Source organism: Phoxinus phoxinus, assembly GCF_949152265.1.
Source record: "Phoxinus phoxinus genome assembly, chromosome: 17".
In the NCBI taxonomy this organism is placed as follows: Eukaryota; Metazoa; Chordata; class Actinopteri; order Cypriniformes; family Leuciscidae; genus Phoxinus; species Phoxinus phoxinus.
The window spans coordinates 13455320-13472749 of record NC_136892.1 but is presented as its reverse complement, the minus strand read 5'-3'; the positions used below and the strand labels follow the sequence as shown (position 1 = coordinate 13472749).

The 17430-nt window shown below is 37.5% G+C and overlaps 2 protein-coding genes across 2 annotated transcripts; both read right to left on the bottom strand.

The window, feature by feature from the left end:
- Positions 1-956: 956 nt before the first annotated feature.
- Positions 957-8743, bottom strand: serpinf1 (serpin peptidase inhibitor, clade F (alpha-2 antiplasmin, pigment epithelium derived factor), member 1). The gene is made up of 8 exons (XM_079585699.1): positions 8257-8743; positions 7294-7357; positions 7029-7218; positions 6778-6933; positions 5961-6164; positions 5505-5644; positions 2159-2369; positions 957-2057 (listed from the first exon to the last, which is right to left on the bottom strand). Exons 2-8 carry the CDS (start codon positions 7354-7356, stop codon positions 1792-1794), a joined length of 1230 nt encoding a protein of 409 aa, XP_079441825.1. The 5' UTR covers position 7357; positions 8257-8743; the 3' UTR covers positions 957-1791.
- An 838-nt stretch (positions 8744-9581) lies between these two features.
- serpinf2a (serpin peptidase inhibitor, clade F (alpha-2 antiplasmin, pigment epithelium derived factor), member 2a) lies at positions 9582-16335 on the bottom strand. The gene is made up of 8 exons (XM_079585847.1): positions 16211-16335; positions 15175-15246; positions 14845-15037; positions 14521-14664; positions 14182-14370; positions 10841-10983; positions 10519-10723; positions 9582-10348 (listed from the first exon to the last, which is right to left on the bottom strand). Exons 2-8 carry the CDS (start codon positions 15229-15231, stop codon positions 9903-9905), a joined length of 1377 nt encoding a protein of 458 aa, XP_079441973.1. The 5' UTR covers positions 15232-15246; positions 16211-16335; the 3' UTR covers positions 9582-9902.
- Between the last annotated feature and the right edge of the window lie 1095 nt (positions 16336-17430).

The window sequence follows — 17430 nt, the reverse complement described above, 5'->3', positions numbered from 1 at the left end:
CACAGGATGATGATGATTAACAGAACAAGGAACAGGTGAGAACTAATTAGCATAGTAATAAACCATGACAACTAATAAATGAATAGAACTCAGACTTTGTGTTCAAGCTAGAGTGCGGATCGGGCCGAATTTTTCTGTCCGAGCCCGACCCGCGTCCTACAGAGCAGTAACAGAACCCGTCCCGAGCCCGACAGGTATAAAGATATTTATGTCCGAGCCCGACCCGAGACCGACAGTTAAAATCCCATTTTTTTCTCATACTAATGACACATGTATGTTTGTTTGTGTGGAAAGCTTTTATTAAGCAACTGTAGGAAGGCATTCGGAAATGTCAACAGGATGAGCGCATCTGTGCGCACGAAGCAACAAGCGCACTTAACACAGGCGCGCATGCACGTGTTTCGTTGTCACGGCTACATAAACAAATTTCCGAAACACAGGAAAACAGATGTTGTGGAAATATTTTAAATTTATTTTAATTAGAAAAACGAATGTTTGCATCGAGCAAAAGCATCAGGCACATTGGCTACCTACATAATAAGCTGTTTTAAATAAAAAAAATATTCAATGCCTTATCGCGCTGATGTGACCGAGCCCGACCCGAACACGAACATAATTTCTAAATATCTGTCCGAACCCGGCCAGGCCCATCGGGCTCGGGTCGGGTATCCATCCTCTATTTCAGACCAAATGAAGTCTTCAAAATGAAGCTGACTTGCAAGGTCTTCAAAAAATTGTGATGGCTGCAATTCAGTAAGTTCCTCTTTCAGTCTTTCCAATTCAAATCACAGTTCAACATGTTTTGAGTGTGAAGCCAGTATTAATCTGTATTAAGGTTGTCTATCTATCTATCTATCTATCTATCTATCTATCTATCTATCTATCTATCTATCTATCTATCTATCGTTTTACTTGTTATAAGAATTTGAATAAACAAAATTCAAGGGACAAGAAGACACTGATTGCAAGTGTTTTTTTTGTTTTATTTACTTGTTTTATTTTAGCCAACATACAATACACATCGAGTATTATCTTGCTGGTAGTAAATGTACATATGGGACATCCTCTTGCTGAGGAACTGCTAATTAAAGTCATAAGTCAATGTATCGAACACTCAATAAAATGTTATACAAAAGATGATTGCCATTACAACATGCTTTTGAGATGCATACTCAATTTCATAAACAACATAGCAGCTGTTAATACCCGAGGATTTTTTTTTCTAACGTGTGAAAAGTTAGTCAGATGTATGAGCGTCAAGTCCTTATCATTTAAATTGCATGGCTAAGATCCAGAACATCTGAGTCTATCGATAAAATATCCTTAATGAAAAGCACAAATGGACCATAACATCATAAGTATAGCTTGACTGTGAATGTGTACACGTACTAATAAGGGCTTTCGCACCGGAGGAACCTTTTCACAGTTCCTAGAACTATTAGCGGAAGTACCCGGATTTTGGCGCGTTCACACGGCAGGAACTAGGAACGATTTTAGTTCTAGGAACTCATTTTGGAAGAACAAATTAAGCCTACTTCGGAATAGGGCCCAAAACTACCGGAACTAAGTTTCTAGAACTACCCGGTGCGAAAGCCCCTAATGTTTGAGTTTGTATTGATGGTGTTTGCTCCAAATGCCCATGTAAGATATGCAAAATATTTATTTCTTGTTAATAGATTTGGGCTAAAATGCAAAATATTTATTTCTTGTTAATACATTTGGGCTAAAATGAGCTCATATAAAGTCGGTGGTCTCTCATTTGTTTTGTTTTTATGAATGTATGCGTCTTTCTCATACCCTTTTCAAGTCACTTGGGTTCAGCACTTTCCCAATGAAAAGAAGTGCCCCTGATGGCTCATCCCTGACTAGAAAGAGGAAAGGCCGGTCTACGCGATACGTTAGAGCCAGCGATTGGCCTTTGGCAGTGGGGGTGGTGCTGGCATACTCTGCACCCTCTGGAGCCGTCTCCATGACAACCTTATGTTGGACGCCATTTAACTTGACTGGCTGACTGGTGATTTTGATAAGGTCTGTCTCTGCCAACCATTCAGACAGACCTGAAAAAAAGGAAAATTATAGTAACTATTTACAGTAACAATTTGATTAGAAAACAAACTGATTAGCTGGCGAAAACTGTGGAATGGTGGTTGTGTCTCACCCAGGTCAGAGAGGGAAGGCAGCAGGTCAGTCCTGTAGCTGAGTTTGATAACAGGAAGAGTAAGCAGCACCTGCACTGCATGGAGGGTATTGGAGAGGTCCTGGACAAATTCAGCTGTAAGTGCTTCCTCTATTAGAGTCAGATTCTGAGTCACCTCATCAGTCAAGAAGAAATACATGCTCACTCCATCCTCCATAGGAACCTGGGCTATCTGTATGAGAGAAACACATAGCAAATAAATAAAAAAGCATAGATCCCACATACAGTACTACTCAAACTTGCATCATTACTATGTTAAGGTCAACTGACCTTCCTTAGGCTTACAAAAAGGCAAAGGTATCAGCCAATTTAACTCAAGAGTATTTACTGCTGTTTATAATTAAAAAAGCAACACCTGGCCTCTTACTGGCCAAAAAAAAAAAAAAAAGCTTTTTGGATTTAAATAGGCAAATACTTAAGAGTCTATAACAGGGTCATTATTACTATGAATTTTGTTTATAGCATGTTATATTTGTGGGGACATTTATTTTAACCCTAACAAGATCTTGGCCAAAAATGTATGCACCTCTTGATGGAAATAAAAAGTTGACGTTTTTTTTTAATCAATTTTTGGTCAAGATCTTGTATTGACAATGCAAGAGTCAAGCACTCTGTAAAGTCTTCTCCAGCACATCCCAAAGACTTTCAATGATTTTAAGGTCTGGACTCATGTGTGAAAATGATTCTTCATGCTCCCTCCCAACCATTCATTCTTTCACAGTCACATTCTTTCTCTGGGCAGTGTATATTTCTGATTGCAAACAAGTCAAGAGAAGGGAGTTTGTTGCAAGAGGGAGGGGAGTTACTAAAATGAAAGATTGCAAGGGCATTTTAAAAAGTAACGTACAGGGATAATCATCATAATATAATAAATACTGCCGTATTCCATAAAAATAGAAACTCCATTTCCAATTCTGACATATGTGCTCTCATACATGTTGTATGACCTTATCAATGGAACACAAAAGGAGTTATAGCAGATGCAGGCTGTTTTTTTATTTATTTTATTATCGCCGTTATTGCTGCTTTTGTTGATTTGTTTTCAATCAATTTCATGTGCTGTTCAGTTACGGTACCTTGGTTTCTCCTTGATAGCTTCAGATTCAGTCTCGTTTTCTTGATTAGTTTGCTTAGGTATTTAAGCTCTGTGTTTCTTTCCGTTGTCAGTTTATGTTGCATTTTAACCGGTTGTTCTAATCATGTTTATTAGAAAAGTATTTTGTTTCTAGTGATTTGTTTGAAGAAACAGTTTACTGCTGCACCCAGATCCTTTCCTCACATTATTGGCAACCGCTTGTGACAACCACTCCTATTAGCGCTATAAAACACTCCATTCTGCAGATTAGTTTATGGCATTATTAGCAATAATGAATATGTCATTAGATCAATGAATGAATGAACATGAGGGCATTACTCATGATTAGGGCCGAATTTACCTCATATTGTGACATAGGCAAAATAAATTTTTTGGCCCCCACTATACCCCTGACCCCAGTAGCTTACATATTTGCTAACATTGCTATTTGAATTTGCTATTTCACTTTACAAGTTCACATGCCAGCAATGCTTTGACAGCTGCTTACTTGCTAAAAAATTCACTCTAAGCATTAAAAAACAGGACTATTAAAATGATAGATGATTTTAAACCTTGTGTATGGTTACTTAATAAGTAATTAATAAAGCAGACCACGCAATATGCATGGCGATATAGCATAAGAAAGACCGTTCACTTATCTTAGATGATGAAATTCAGAGGATTTCTGAAAGCACGCTGCAACTGCTACAGAAAATGCTGACCAGTATTTGAAGGTAGAGCAGCAAGCCCATTGGCTACTGATACAGCAGGAACCAATCAGCTGTGCCCTATAGAGAACGATGTGATTGCAAGCAGATTGAGTTAAGGACCCATCAGCCTGCGCCATCTAGAATTTCATGACAGAACTTTATAAATAGATATCATCAATGCTACTATTATTTGTGCTGTGTATTCCAAGTCTTCTGAAGTCATACAATAGCTTATTGTGAGGAACAGACCAATTTTTTTTACTTGTTATCCACCAAAAATACTGCCTTCAACCCTAGCAGCAGTACAATCATTTTCATATTTTCACATGTTCAAATGTGGCATGTTCACAATACAATTGTGTGATGTTTGTGTGTAGTTGTTTGGAATGTGTGGAAACCTTATTGCATTGGTACTGGTCTACATCTACCTTTCATGATGTATTATATTATATATTCGTTATTATTATATATTACACAGATAGATAGATAGATTGGTAGATAGATAGATAGATAGATAGATAGATAGATAGATAGATAGATAGATAGATAGATAGATAGATAGATAGATAGATAGATAGATAGATAGATAGATAGATAGATAGATAGATAGATAGATAGAGCTACTTAATATTTTTGTGGAAACCATGATATATTACCATTTAAAAGTTTAGGGTAAGATTTTTTTTTTAAGAAAAAAATACTTTCATTCAGTAAGGACTCAATAAATTGATCAAAAGTGACAGTAAACACATTTATAATTTTACAAAACATTTATATTTCAAATAAACTTCTCTATTCATCCAAGAAAAAAATGTATTCGTTTTTCACAAAAATATTAGGCAGCACACACACAAAAATTTTTTAAAAATCAACATTGAGATAATAATAAAATCCATAATTAATAATTGAGCACCAATAATAATTGATAATAATTGAGCATGTTAGATTTCTGAAGGATCATGTCACACGGAATACTGGAGTAATGGCTGCTGAAAATTAAGCTTTGCCGTTACAAGAATAAATCACATTTTAAAATTGCACATTTTAAATTGTAATAATATTTCTTAATATTACTGAAATTATATGACTGTAGTTTTTACTGTAATTTTGATCAAATAACTGCAGCCTTGATGAGTGAGAATTCTGTAATATAATAATAGTGTTGGGGTAATCCGTATTTCTTTGTTTCTATGGTTTCTGTTTTGGGTGGGTTTGACACGGGTTTCAGAAGTTCAGTTGGTTTCGCATTGATTGATTAAGTTATACACCTGTGGCTTGTTTCATTGATTGATTAGTTTGCTCTATTTTAAACCTTGTGTTTTGTTCAGTTCATTGTCTGTTCTTGTCGGATATTGTTGGTTGTTCTATTCATGTTTTTCCAGTCCAGAGTTTTCTGAGTATCTTGTTATTTTGAGTTTGTGTTTAATAAAATAACTGCTGTGCTTAGATCCTGCTCTTTTTTGAACACTCTTCCACCAACCACTGACAAATAGTACATGCATAATACAACAGGTACTGATACCGTGCAGCCAAGGTCAGGGTCAATACCCATCTTCACTGGGTAATTCTCCTGCTCCATCATGGGAATGAGAGTTGGCGCTTCTCCATCTCTTTGGAAGTTCTCCATCTTATTACCTTTGCTGAACCTAGTTATCCATTTACCTGCAAAAAGAGTCAATAAAACGCACTCATATCACTGCTGGGAGAAAGACATAAATCTCAAACACTTAGTAAAGATTAATTTTCAATAACATTGTATAAATGTCACAGCAATGTCACCAAAGTCACAATAAACCATAGCTCTCAATTAAAAAGGGTATTTTTTTAGGTTGGCCAAGTTAATATGCACTGCACATTTTCATGCTCACATTCATTTTGCTATGAGTGGTCCATCTCCTCCCCCTTATACTGTCTCTGTTAAAGTACATACTCTATGAGACATATAAAATAGCAGGAGAAAGAATCAGAGCCCATTTACCATTGAAGGAGGCTGCTCCCACAGGCAGCACAGCTGTTTTACGAGAAAGAGGGGAAGGAACAACTTGTTCCACTTTTCCACCAGTCTGCTGTTTAAACCAATCATTAACAGTCTTGAGGTCCCGCGCTCCACCGACAAGAGTTTGAGGCCGGACCCCATATTGCTTCTCTACACTGTTGAGGTATTCCAGCTTGAGACGGAGTTCTGAAACACACAGGGATGAAAGAACACATGTACATCTCTTCTCTCTCTCTTGTACAACAACACGTTAGGGTCACATAAAAAAATTAAGATTACAAGAGTAAAGTCGTAATTTTTTTTAGAATAGAGTTTAAATTATGAGAATAAAGTCGCTAATAAATAAATTAAATACTTTATTCTCGTATTGGTACAACTTTATTCTCGTAATTTTGACTTGAATCTCACAATGGTTAGATTTTTTCTTTATTCTCAAAATATTACAACTTAAATTTCATATGGCTAAGACTTACATGAATAGATTTCTTGTATTTCTATGACTTTGATATAATACTAATTATATCTATAATACTAATAAGTCTGACTATATTCTAAAAATATATTAAATATTAAAAATGTCAATCTCACAATGCTATGACTTAATTTTCAAAATATTATGACTTTATTCTTGTATCGCTACGATTTTATTCCCATATTGTTTTATTTGTGTAATTTTAAATTTGTTCTCAAAATATTATGACTTTATTCTTGTAATCTTAGATTTGTTTTTGTTTACTTGGCACCAAAATGCTGTGTACTCTTGAACAAATACACCCATTTCAAAATGACAAACACCCACTTCTAGCCAAAAGGATCCGTTCTGCTGACTTGAAGCCCTTGGTAGGTGCCCTGAGTGAGGAGAGAAGGTCTCTCAGCGTGTCATGGAGCTGACTGTCTTGCAGGGTGTGATAGCGGAGGGCCCTGTAAATCTGTTTCTCTGCCCGTTCAGATGCCCCTATGACAGATAATACCAAATTTAAGATTGCTGAACTCAAGCCTTAAAAATTGGGTAAGAAATGCATAACCTTCCATAGTGGAGCAGAGCCTCACCCATTGAAAGCTGCGTGAATGCTGCTGAGATACTCATGGGGGACAGGAAGACGCTGGCCTTGGGGTCACGTGCTGCCAACTGACGGAACAGGTTGTAGCCAAAATCAGAGGTTGCGGCAGCCAGCTTGGTGCGTGGTGTGGTAAAAAGGTCAACCACCTCTTCCTCACCTTCAGGCTCCGCTCTATCTGTCTGTAGCAGGATTGGACAGTTACAGACAGTCGAATGACATAAGAAGAGAAAGCTGAGGACTCATGAAGTACTTACCAACTGAGCATGTGAGAGGGAGAGAAGACTCCATAAACCAAACAGCAGGACTACCTTCCTCATCCTGATAAATACAAAGATAGAAGCTGTGAATCAGTGATGGCAACTCCATGTTTTGTGACATATCTTGTTGCTTATGATCTGAAAAAAAAAAAAAAAACTCTTGACACCAACCTATTTTTTTTAGCAGTACATAAAAAAAACTTGGATTAGATAAACTGATTTGTGTTGTAAACAGATTGACCGAATAATAATAAATATAATCTACTAAATACCAGATCCATTCAAAATAATCTTTCTTTATTCCTAAAATTATTTGGACTAAATTAATTTTTTATGATCTATATGATTTATGATCTCCATTTGCAATAAAACGGAAAATATAAGTTAACACCCCTTCCTTTGCATACAACTTTTAACTTTAGGAACAGGTTCAAGAATTGTTCCTGCAACGGTTTCCAACAAGGCCTAAAACTTTCCCATGTTCCTTCAGCACATCTGGTTGCCATTAAAAAAAAAAAATCCTAACACTAATATTTTCACATCTAAATGGCTCCCTCACTGCATCTGCCACGCAGTAAAAGAGCAGAGCTTTACTCCATATCCACTGGGCTGAGCTTCACATTCCACGCCTACAATCTGAAAAAGACATATTTGTGAAACTTTGCATGCAGTAAAATATATATATTTAATAATCATCAAGGGGGGAGGGGGCTTTAGGAGGAAAGATATGAAAATTATAGACTATATCAGTTTTTTACACTCTTTCTCTTTTTACAGAAGATTCCTATCCCCACAAGCAAACGAGATGTTTTGTTTACAATATGCTGAATGAACAAACAACCAGAACAGTCCTATTAAAGAAGAGAACTCTGCCGCTACAATAAAGCAATATAAATATTTTAAAATATGAAATAACTGTTCTTAGATATTTCTAAGATTACAACACGTAAATGGTCTGACCTGTTTTCTACTTCACTGTCGTCTCGTGCAGATTCTCAGCTCACAGCTGTCTTCGCCAACTGTGCTCGAGCGGGTCAGCACAGCAGTGTTTCAGTGAAGAAGAATCCCGCCCTTTGCTGACGCTAGAAGGTGGTCTGAAACTTTTGAGGAGATAGTGGTGAGGATTACGATGGCCCAGTAGTGGACATTAACACAAACATATTTAAAAAGCAAACATAAGCTCACAACGAAATGAATACACAACATAAATGAATACACAACACAACGGAAATGAGCCACAACACGCAAATGAGCCACAAGGGTGACCACATCTTCTTTTTCTCGGACATTTCCTATTTTTAGACTAGATCTACCAAAATGTCCGGGATTCGGCTAATTGCTTTCTACAGTCGCCATTAATTATGTTTACTGAACATAAATTCATTCGGACTTAATTCATTCCGATTGATGAATCTGAATGTAGTGTTTACATGAACGCTAAACAATCGGGTTGATGAGATGTGCGTATTAGCATTGCGTTAGGTCCCGCCTTCTCGCACGCCACCATTGGTCGGTCGGTCATGTACGTAACTCAAACTTGGTCAAACTGCATTCAGTTACCCTCAGCGCCACCATGGCTTCCTTGTCAACAGTGGCACATGGCTCCTGAAAAAAAAGAAAGAAAAGTAAATTCACAGACGATTTATAGAGGAAATTCCTGTGTTTTCGTCTCGGCCGGGATCCTTGTGAAGCAAAATGCATAATTACCTGCAAACTCAAAGCACATCTACGTGTCAGTGTTAAATAAAGGTGCTAGCGACCTAGAAGCCCACATATATACAAGAGAACAGCAGGAGGACTGCATTTTTTTATTTTTTTTATTAAAATGGTGTTTTTATTTTTCTGACAACTGATTTATTTATTTTTTTAACCAATGGCCATGAAAAAAACAGTGTCGTGTAAAAGGTGTTAAAAGGTGTGTTTAAAATGTGTTTTTATTTGTTTGTCATTATTCTATTGTTGCAGGTCAAAAGTTGAATGAAAATCATCATGTATTACTTTATGTATTAAAGTTCAATAATATAGTTGGTTGTGAATGCATTTGTCAAGCATCTGTTTGATGCATTCTTTTTTGTGCAGATTTTGCAGATTTGCAGTAATTATATGTGCAATTGTTTATCTGCACGTTTAATAATTAGAGGGGGATTGGGTTATACCAGGTTTAGATGCATTTGCACAGGTCCCTTCTGATTGGTCAATTGTGGCACTTAGTGGTAAAATACATCGAAATAATGGCCTTTTGCCAGTTTGTCAACACACTATAAAATAATTTCAACTCAAATAAATTTTTTATGTCCATATATTTATTTATTTGGCAAACAGCCATGCAATACCTGAGAAAATGTATACGCAGTCATTATTGCAAAATGAACCCATGTTGGGCTCCTGATCACCCTGTCTGAGGTTATTTTGCAGTAGTGACTGACTGACTACATTATCCCTTACATAAACCTTAGTCAGGGTAGATGCCATTGAACAGCCACATTTTAATTCAAACTCAAAATGGCATCCATCAATCATAGGGCAGACCATGAACAGCAACACCCTGAATTTCACATTACAGTTGTCAAAATATGTTCTGTAATATGGACAGATCCATCCTCTCATTAGTTCCCATCCTCCATCTCCTGATGTCCAAGGAACTGCTGAGGAACTGTGTCCTTCCACATATTTAACATGTAACTTAGCATATTTTCCCTATGTGGACCATCATTTAGTGTCCCATCGCTCAGGGGCACTTTGCTTGGCTTCATGCTGCTTTCAGTTTCAGTTTTTGGGTCATCACTTTGTTCCGTTGTCGCTCCAGGGTTAGGGTTGGTAACAATACCCAGGAAGAGAGGCGTGTAAGAGGTATCATCCACCAGTGCGAAGATGAACGGCATGTTGACTGCAAAAGTAGGAACGGTACGTACTAGAGTGACAGCGGTCGCAGCTGAAGCTTCAGCCCCCTCCTCGCTCAGCTCCATGTTTGAGGCATGTTGTACACCCGAAACCACTAATGCACCTGGTGAGATTCTGGATAAATCAGGCCCAGTAAACAGCAAACCCAGACCTAAAAGAAATAGATGAGTGTGGGTGACAGTTCTGTTTTACTGAATTATTAACCCTCACTTCACAACAACATTGTTCGACTTCATGTAGACCAAAGGACATCGCCTTATAAGAGCAAATTTTAGCAAATGTCAAACGAGAACATGTAGATTTAGCTCTTTTTTATCTTACCCATGCTTGTGAGTGCTTGTTGCAGATCCTGCTTGAACTCAAGTTTGAATTTGGGTAGTTTCACATGCATGGACTTCTCACTTTGAAACTGTTTATACAGGTCCGATATGTTGAGCTTGGCAGCCGCATTTGACAGATTTCCATGCACTGGCATTGGCATTACCACCAGAAGACTCATATTTCCTTGAAAGGGAAACCTTGCAACCTAAAGGCAGTATGAATATCAAACTAAATCAAAATTCTCTACCAACAGGCTTTTGGCTAAATTTTAAACAAAATACTGATCCATTCCAATTACGATACAAAATGACAAAACAGCTACCTGTGTGCCGTCTTTTCTATCTACAAACATGCTGAGTGGATATTTGGATCCCATCATCATGTCCACTTTTACAGAGGTTTTTTTGTCAATGTAAAAGATATCCTTTACAGTGAACTTGGAATCAAAGCGGGATTGCCACTCTCCTAAGAGAAAAGACATGCTTATTTGCTTATTTTGAACATGAAGCTGAATTCCTTCTCCTACATTTCCACTTACTTCTTTTTAATTTATGGGGTCAATGAATAATAATAGTATCTTTAAAAAAATAAATAAATCTAAATTAAACATCTGTCAAGTTCTCAGACATTGTTTCATATGGCTTTTAAAAACTTAAAAATGTAATGACTGTAAAATATCATGTGGTGTAACCATCAAGGTAAAAAGTAATAATGTCTCAGGGTTACGTATGTAACCCGGTTCCTGAGATGAGCCCGGGGCTGAAGCAAGTGTGAAATCACTCAAATCCTATTGGCCGATGGAGGTCAGGTGACAAAGCATAGTGCAAGACCATAAAAGCGCATATACGTCATGGAATCCCCAGATTCTACTTGTTTGAATAAGCTACACAGGCGAATTTGAAAAACGCCAACATGATGCAGCGTCACACTCCTTTGAATTGGGTTACATACATAACCCTTAGACATTCCCTTTCAAATGGAACTTTGATGCTGCATCATTACATTTACGATTTGAGAACATTAATACCAATGCCGGCATAGTAAGAGGATGGCTGCACCCCAGGTTGTGAAAAGTATACACAAGCACACAACTGTCATTAAAGGAAGAATCAGCCCTAAAAGACTTGAGATCCTGGGGTCGCATTCACATCCACACTATAAAACCTGATAAATGTGTGCGGAGAGGACCAGTTTGCCAAAGACCACCTTTTGCCAATGTCTTTGAGGCAGCCACACGAGTAGAATGGGCTCTGATTCCTGGAGGCGAGAGAATCCACATTTGAAACCGCTCCCCAAAGCAGACAAACCGTTGATGATTTTAATGCAACTGGCCTGACTGGTGGACATAAGTAATAAGGGCACAGAATGGACACAATCCATTCAATCTCTCCTGCTCTGACGAGTCAAGTGGTGGAGGGGAGAAGGCTTGAAAAACAATAGGATGAAATAGTGATGAAATCAATTTTGGAATGTAGTCCAGCCTAGGGTTTAATATCTCCCTGACCAGCCCATGGGCAGAATCAAGACAAGATGAGGCAACTGACAGGGCCTGCATATCTCCTACCCTCTAAAGAGAAGTTATAGCTACTAGCCGAGCCAACTTAAGAGTCAGAAGCTTCTCTGAGGATGACTCCAAAGGGAGCATCCGACAACCCTTCTAAAACAATAGTGAGATCCCATCTCTCTGGCACCTCACAGGAACCCGGACACCAGGACATGCTTCCCCAACGAAGCCCCATCATTGTTAATGTCCCAAGTCAAAATAGTGGCCACAGACCACCTTTTGGGTAGCTGGGGTCAGTCCTGCTATGAGACACTCTTGAAGAAACTCCAGTACTGATCCAACGGGGCAGTCAACTGGGTTGATGACACACCATGTTCACACCATGATGAAAAGAGATGCCATTTATGAGCATAAAGTCACCTAGTAGAGGGAGACCTAGCGTTAAGAATGGTATCAACAACTTCAGTTAAGAGATCAGAAGCTATGAGCTGGTATCCCAGAGGGTCCAGACTCACAGCTTCCAAATCTCTGGCCCGGGGGTTAAAGATTGTCCCCCTGAATCAGGGACAGAAAATACTTCCTGGTCAGAATCTCCCGAGAGCTTTCCAGGAGACACTAAATCCACAAACCATACTTAGGCCGGCCAAAATACTAGGTGCGACTAGTAGAATGTGTACCCCATCCAGACGGACCCTCGCCAGAACTCTCATGGAGCAGAGCGATCCTGTGCCTCAGCCAGTGCCTTGACAAGATGTCTGCTCCCATGTTTAAATTCCCTGGAATATAGACTGCCCCAAGTGGGAGCAGTCTGTTCTTGGTCCAGAGCAGTTACTGCTGCACCAGCCTGAACAGGGGCCAACAGGAACAACACATGGTAGTCCCTCAGATATGGCCTATCGATCCCTAGCGATTCCATTGCTATGGCCCTCATCTTCCAGGCAATTGAATGCCATACGAGATAAGGGCCCTGCCAGAGATCATGAGCTGGATGGCCATCCAAGACCGCACCCCAGCTTGCAAGAGAGGCATCCACCATGATAATCCTGCGACACAACCCTACCAAGCGTGGCGCGTAACCCTTATGGCTCGCAGATGGTCACAAGAGTGAAACCCCTCCTCTTGAGCCACCCTCGGGAAGAAAGTCAAATAGGAGCGGAGTTAAAACTGAAACTCCCCATAGTGCACATATGTACAGTGGGAAATATCATTCACGGATCACTCCTGAACTGTTTGCTTGTCACACACATTGTGAGCGTCATCCCTCGAATTATATAGCAAAGGAATGATGGCACACATGTTAATTTTTTTCCATTTTATTAATAGTTCTCTATTTGGATCGGGAGAATTTGCAGAGTGTCCAGATCCAAAATGGGACACAGAGTTGGGAGACAGAGCAAGAGAAAGGGGAACACCCATCTCAAGCTCAGCTTAACCAATTCAACCTGCAATCTTCATGATCAAAGCTGCCGCACTGCTCCGGCAAACATGGAACCGAACCATGGGGCACAGATGTCTGACTCTCATACGTGACGTACTTGCCCTTTTATGGTCTTGATGGTTCTCTACGCTTTCTAATCTGATCTCCGTAAGCCAATAGGTTTGGAGTGATTTCACACTTGCTTCAGACACCGGCGCACACTTAAGACGTTCCCATAGCATCAATGCAATGATGCAGAGTCGAAGTTCTCTCAAAAGGGAATATATTTTCCTTACATCTTGAATACATGTAAGTGTAAACGTAATTTTCAAAAAATATTTAAAAATATATTATTTTATACAATGACGTATTAAATCATATGTATCATAAGTTTTGAGAAGTATTAATAATAACAATAAATAATATTTTATAAAATTAGTATAAGGTTTCTTTTCAAGAATTTCATTCTTTTAAAGAGGACTTTTCTTCATTATGATATTAGGACAGTTGCATCACCCTGATATTTTACATTATCCAAAAAATACTTTTAATTTTAACCTTGAAATTAAAAACATGCTCATCATAGAAAATGTGTATTCAAGTTACTGTATTTATTTGTTATGTATTTCTAATAATAATAATAAATGAATAAATCCGGTAACAAGCATTATGTTATTGATCCTTCTGTTATATATTGCATGTTATGTTTTTTTAAGTTATGACAGCTTAAATGCAGACCAACCTTTAAAATGAATGGCGTTAATCAACATTAGAGCAACATTAGGTGGAAGACTGGAGATAAAGTTGGTTATGTGACCTTTGGTGGCTTCCTCCACCCAACGATTGACTTCTTCAATAGAGGTCAGATGTGCAGGTTCGGATTTGTACAGGTTCAAAGCTCTGTCCACAAAGTCCTGGTTCACCCTAAAACCTTCTCAAAGACAAAAGCAACTACAGAATCTACAAAAAGCACAAGTAACCCCAAGAAAACTTACATATTACATCAGCAAATAGTTTGTTCTGAACCTCAAGCTCAAAATAATCTTCCAGTAATGTCAGGTTTAGACCATCAGTTTTTCACCTGGTAGGAGGTAGAGACGAGAAGCCATCTTGACAGCCTTGGCAGTTAGTTGTTCTTGGAGACAGCTTAAGGTTTCGTGAAAATTCGGCATGTCTTTTGCCTGAAGGATTTCCAACAACTTCTCTTCTGTCTTGTTCCTTGCACCTAATGATTTTAAATGAACACACACACACGCACGCACGCACACACACACACACACACACACACACACACACACACACACACACACACACACACACACACACACACACACACACAACAACATCAAATGTATAAAATCACCCTTTGGTTGGCAATGATTTCTTTGTGTTTGTGTATGCTCACCTAAAGCAAGTTCAGCAAGTGCAAGAGAAATACTCAGAGGTGATATGATTATATTCGGTTGCTCAGACCCAGACTGCAGTTTTTCTAAAAGTGCCAATCCTAGTTTAGCCACTGCACCACCAACTGCTCGTTGAGCCTCCAGGCTTAAGACATCATTGCAATTCCCTTTACCATCGTCTGTTTCATTAAAAGCCTGGATTGAAGAGAGGGCCAGGAAATATTGTAAAAAGACTGTGTGCTTGTTAAAAGACCTAGAGTGGAATTTTTGAAACAAACAATGTGGATAAGCAAGATTTGACAAATAATTTAATATCTCAGAGAGTTTCTTACCATCAGTCCAAACCTAAAGAAACAGAGCAATATAAGCACTAAAAGGCAGTGCTTCATGTTCTTACTTTTGGCCTGGAAGACACAGAACAGATCAGATATCTTCAGATGTTTTTACACCACAATAATTAGTAACATACTATTGCACAGTACGTCATAGAACATCATAATTTAACATTACATTTTTACAAAAAGGATGTAAAATAATTTAATAAGATTTACTAAACGACAACTGTATACCATGAATGTTTATTGTGATATAGCAACATTATGCATTGTGCATATATTTAGTCATTTCTTGTAATTACAGAATTAGTGATTTAGGTTTTCGGTATGCACTGCGACATGAATATATGTATGCAATATATACTTCTCAATTGTTGAATTTGCATGCCAAGTGTTGTTGTTTTTCTGACAACCCTTTAAAAGTTTATCAGAGACAAAAACACACATAGCACATCACAAGAGTAAATAGAAAAATGCCCAAGCCAGCAGTGATTTAACAGTATTTTGAGTATTTTTTGAGTGAGTATTTTATTTTAGCAAGTTACTTATGGAAATCCTGGTATTTACTGCAGTGTACTAAATGTTTAATAATATAATATTTTATACTTTATATAAAAAATTATATAAAAAAATCAGTTTGATTGCAAAATTCAAAAAAGTGTCAATGTTTATGTTTAATTCAGTGTCAGTTGCCTACTATATCTTCATAAAGTTAAAAGATGTTTTCAGAAATATTTGCATGTCAACACATAAAAAGCATACGATTACACGTGCTACACCTGAAAATATACTAATTTTAAACTTTTTGTTGACACTTTATGATGTAATTCACATAATGTATGAATTATGATTTTAAATTAAGTGATTTGAGATAATTTAGCAAAATTTGCTATATGCAAAAACAGATTTCCACATTTCTCATAGCTTGTTTATACTGTGCACGCCTGAGTTTCAGATTATTTATGAATAAGCCACGATGATGAAAAATTTAGGCAATTGACAATTTATTCTTAAAAAAAAAAGATAAACTTACTACGATTTTGACAGGAAAGTGGTGATAAATACAGGGAGAGTGAATGATGTAGATCCAGAGCAGATGACTGGAGTAGACACTGTGCTGCTGGTTAATGTTTCATCATCCACTGACTTCTGTCACCATTTAGTTTTAAATGCAAATATTAATATATGTGATCCTGGGTCAAGGAGCCCACCAAATCACCACCTGAATAGAGATTATTCAGTTTATGATAGAAATCCAAAACTGTAATATCACAAAAAAAAAAAAAAAAGTACAAACGATAATTCAGTTGTTTGTTAAATGAGGTTGTGCCATAAACAATATCAAAATCAATCATATTTTCAATTACATGAAAAAGAATGAACAAACAAAAGGCATTGCACTAAAATACTTGTTAATTCCCTGACCATGAAAAATGATCAAACAAACAACAATTATTTAATGATCAAACTTATATAAATAGATTATATCTAGCTAACTTTGATCATCTTTTGTGTAATTATATGTATCTAATACTTTGTGAAGTGAAAAACCATTTATTGCAAAGTTTCCAGGATGTTATTAACTCCTGCTATCACAATTGTACTAATAGAATTTGTAATGTTTGCAAGTAGTTTCAAAAGCCTCAAATGGACTTTATTTGTCCAGTGTACCCTGTACTGTTCCAGCTGTCCACCTACACAAAACCTTGAATTCTTACTCCTGCCCCGTTAGACTCAACCCGCCATATCTAGAACAAGGCCTCAACCTGCAAAAAGTCATTAATGGTTATTCAATTATTCAAACCTTTTGGTAGTTATATCAATGATGACAATTAATAAAATCTTGAAATTATCACAAATATATTTCTGTACCATTTTAAATATATAATATTACAGTATACAAAATAAATGAGAGAATCTTAATGATCCGTCATTGATGCTTAAATGAACAATGTTCATCAACAGGTCACTTTCAGAACCCACCATACAATAGTAATTTATGTCCAATAGCACTAATGCCCGATAGCTGTGTGATTTTAGCTAGATGCTTTAGAATAGTAAAATGAGGACATTGAAAATGTTATGCACTACATAGGAGTCTAGAGGGCGCCACAGCTAATATATATATCTGAAGACTGGGAACCCGTGTCTATATATCCTCTGAATATAACCACTTTACATTTTGAATTTCTTCCTCATCTAACACACCTAAAACAACTCATCAGCTCATTAGTACAGACTGCAAAACTTGAA

What these genes read in the sequence shown, in the direction of transcription:
- serpinf1 (XM_079585699.1), bottom strand. Translation starts at nt 7,356, where the DNA reads ATGAGGAAGGTAGTCCTGCTGTTTGGTTTATGGAGTCTTCTCTCCCTC. An exon ending in CCCTCTCACATGCTCAGTTG is followed by an intron (nt 7,219 to 7,293) that starts GTAAGTACTTCA and finishes ATCCTGCTACAG; the next exon opens with ACAGATAGAGCGGAGCCTGA. An exon ending in ACGGATCCTTTTGGCTAGAA is followed by an intron (nt 6,165 to 6,777) that starts GTGGGTGTTTGT and finishes TGTGTGTTTCAG; the next exon opens with AACTCCGTCTCAAGCTGGAA.
- serpinf2a (XM_079585847.1), bottom strand. Translation starts at nt 15,231, where the DNA reads ATGAAGCACTGCCTTTTAGTGCTTATATTGCTCTGTTTCTTTAGGTTT. An exon ending in TCTTTAGGTTTGGACTGATG is followed by an intron (nt 15,038 to 15,174) that starts GTAAGAAACTCT and finishes TCTTCAATCCAG; the next exon opens with GCTTTTAATGAAACAGACGA. An exon ending in TCGTCTCTACCTCCTACCAG is followed by an intron (nt 14,371 to 14,520) that starts GTGAAAAACTGA and finishes GTCTTTGAGAAG; the next exon opens with GTTTTAGGGTGAACCAGGAC.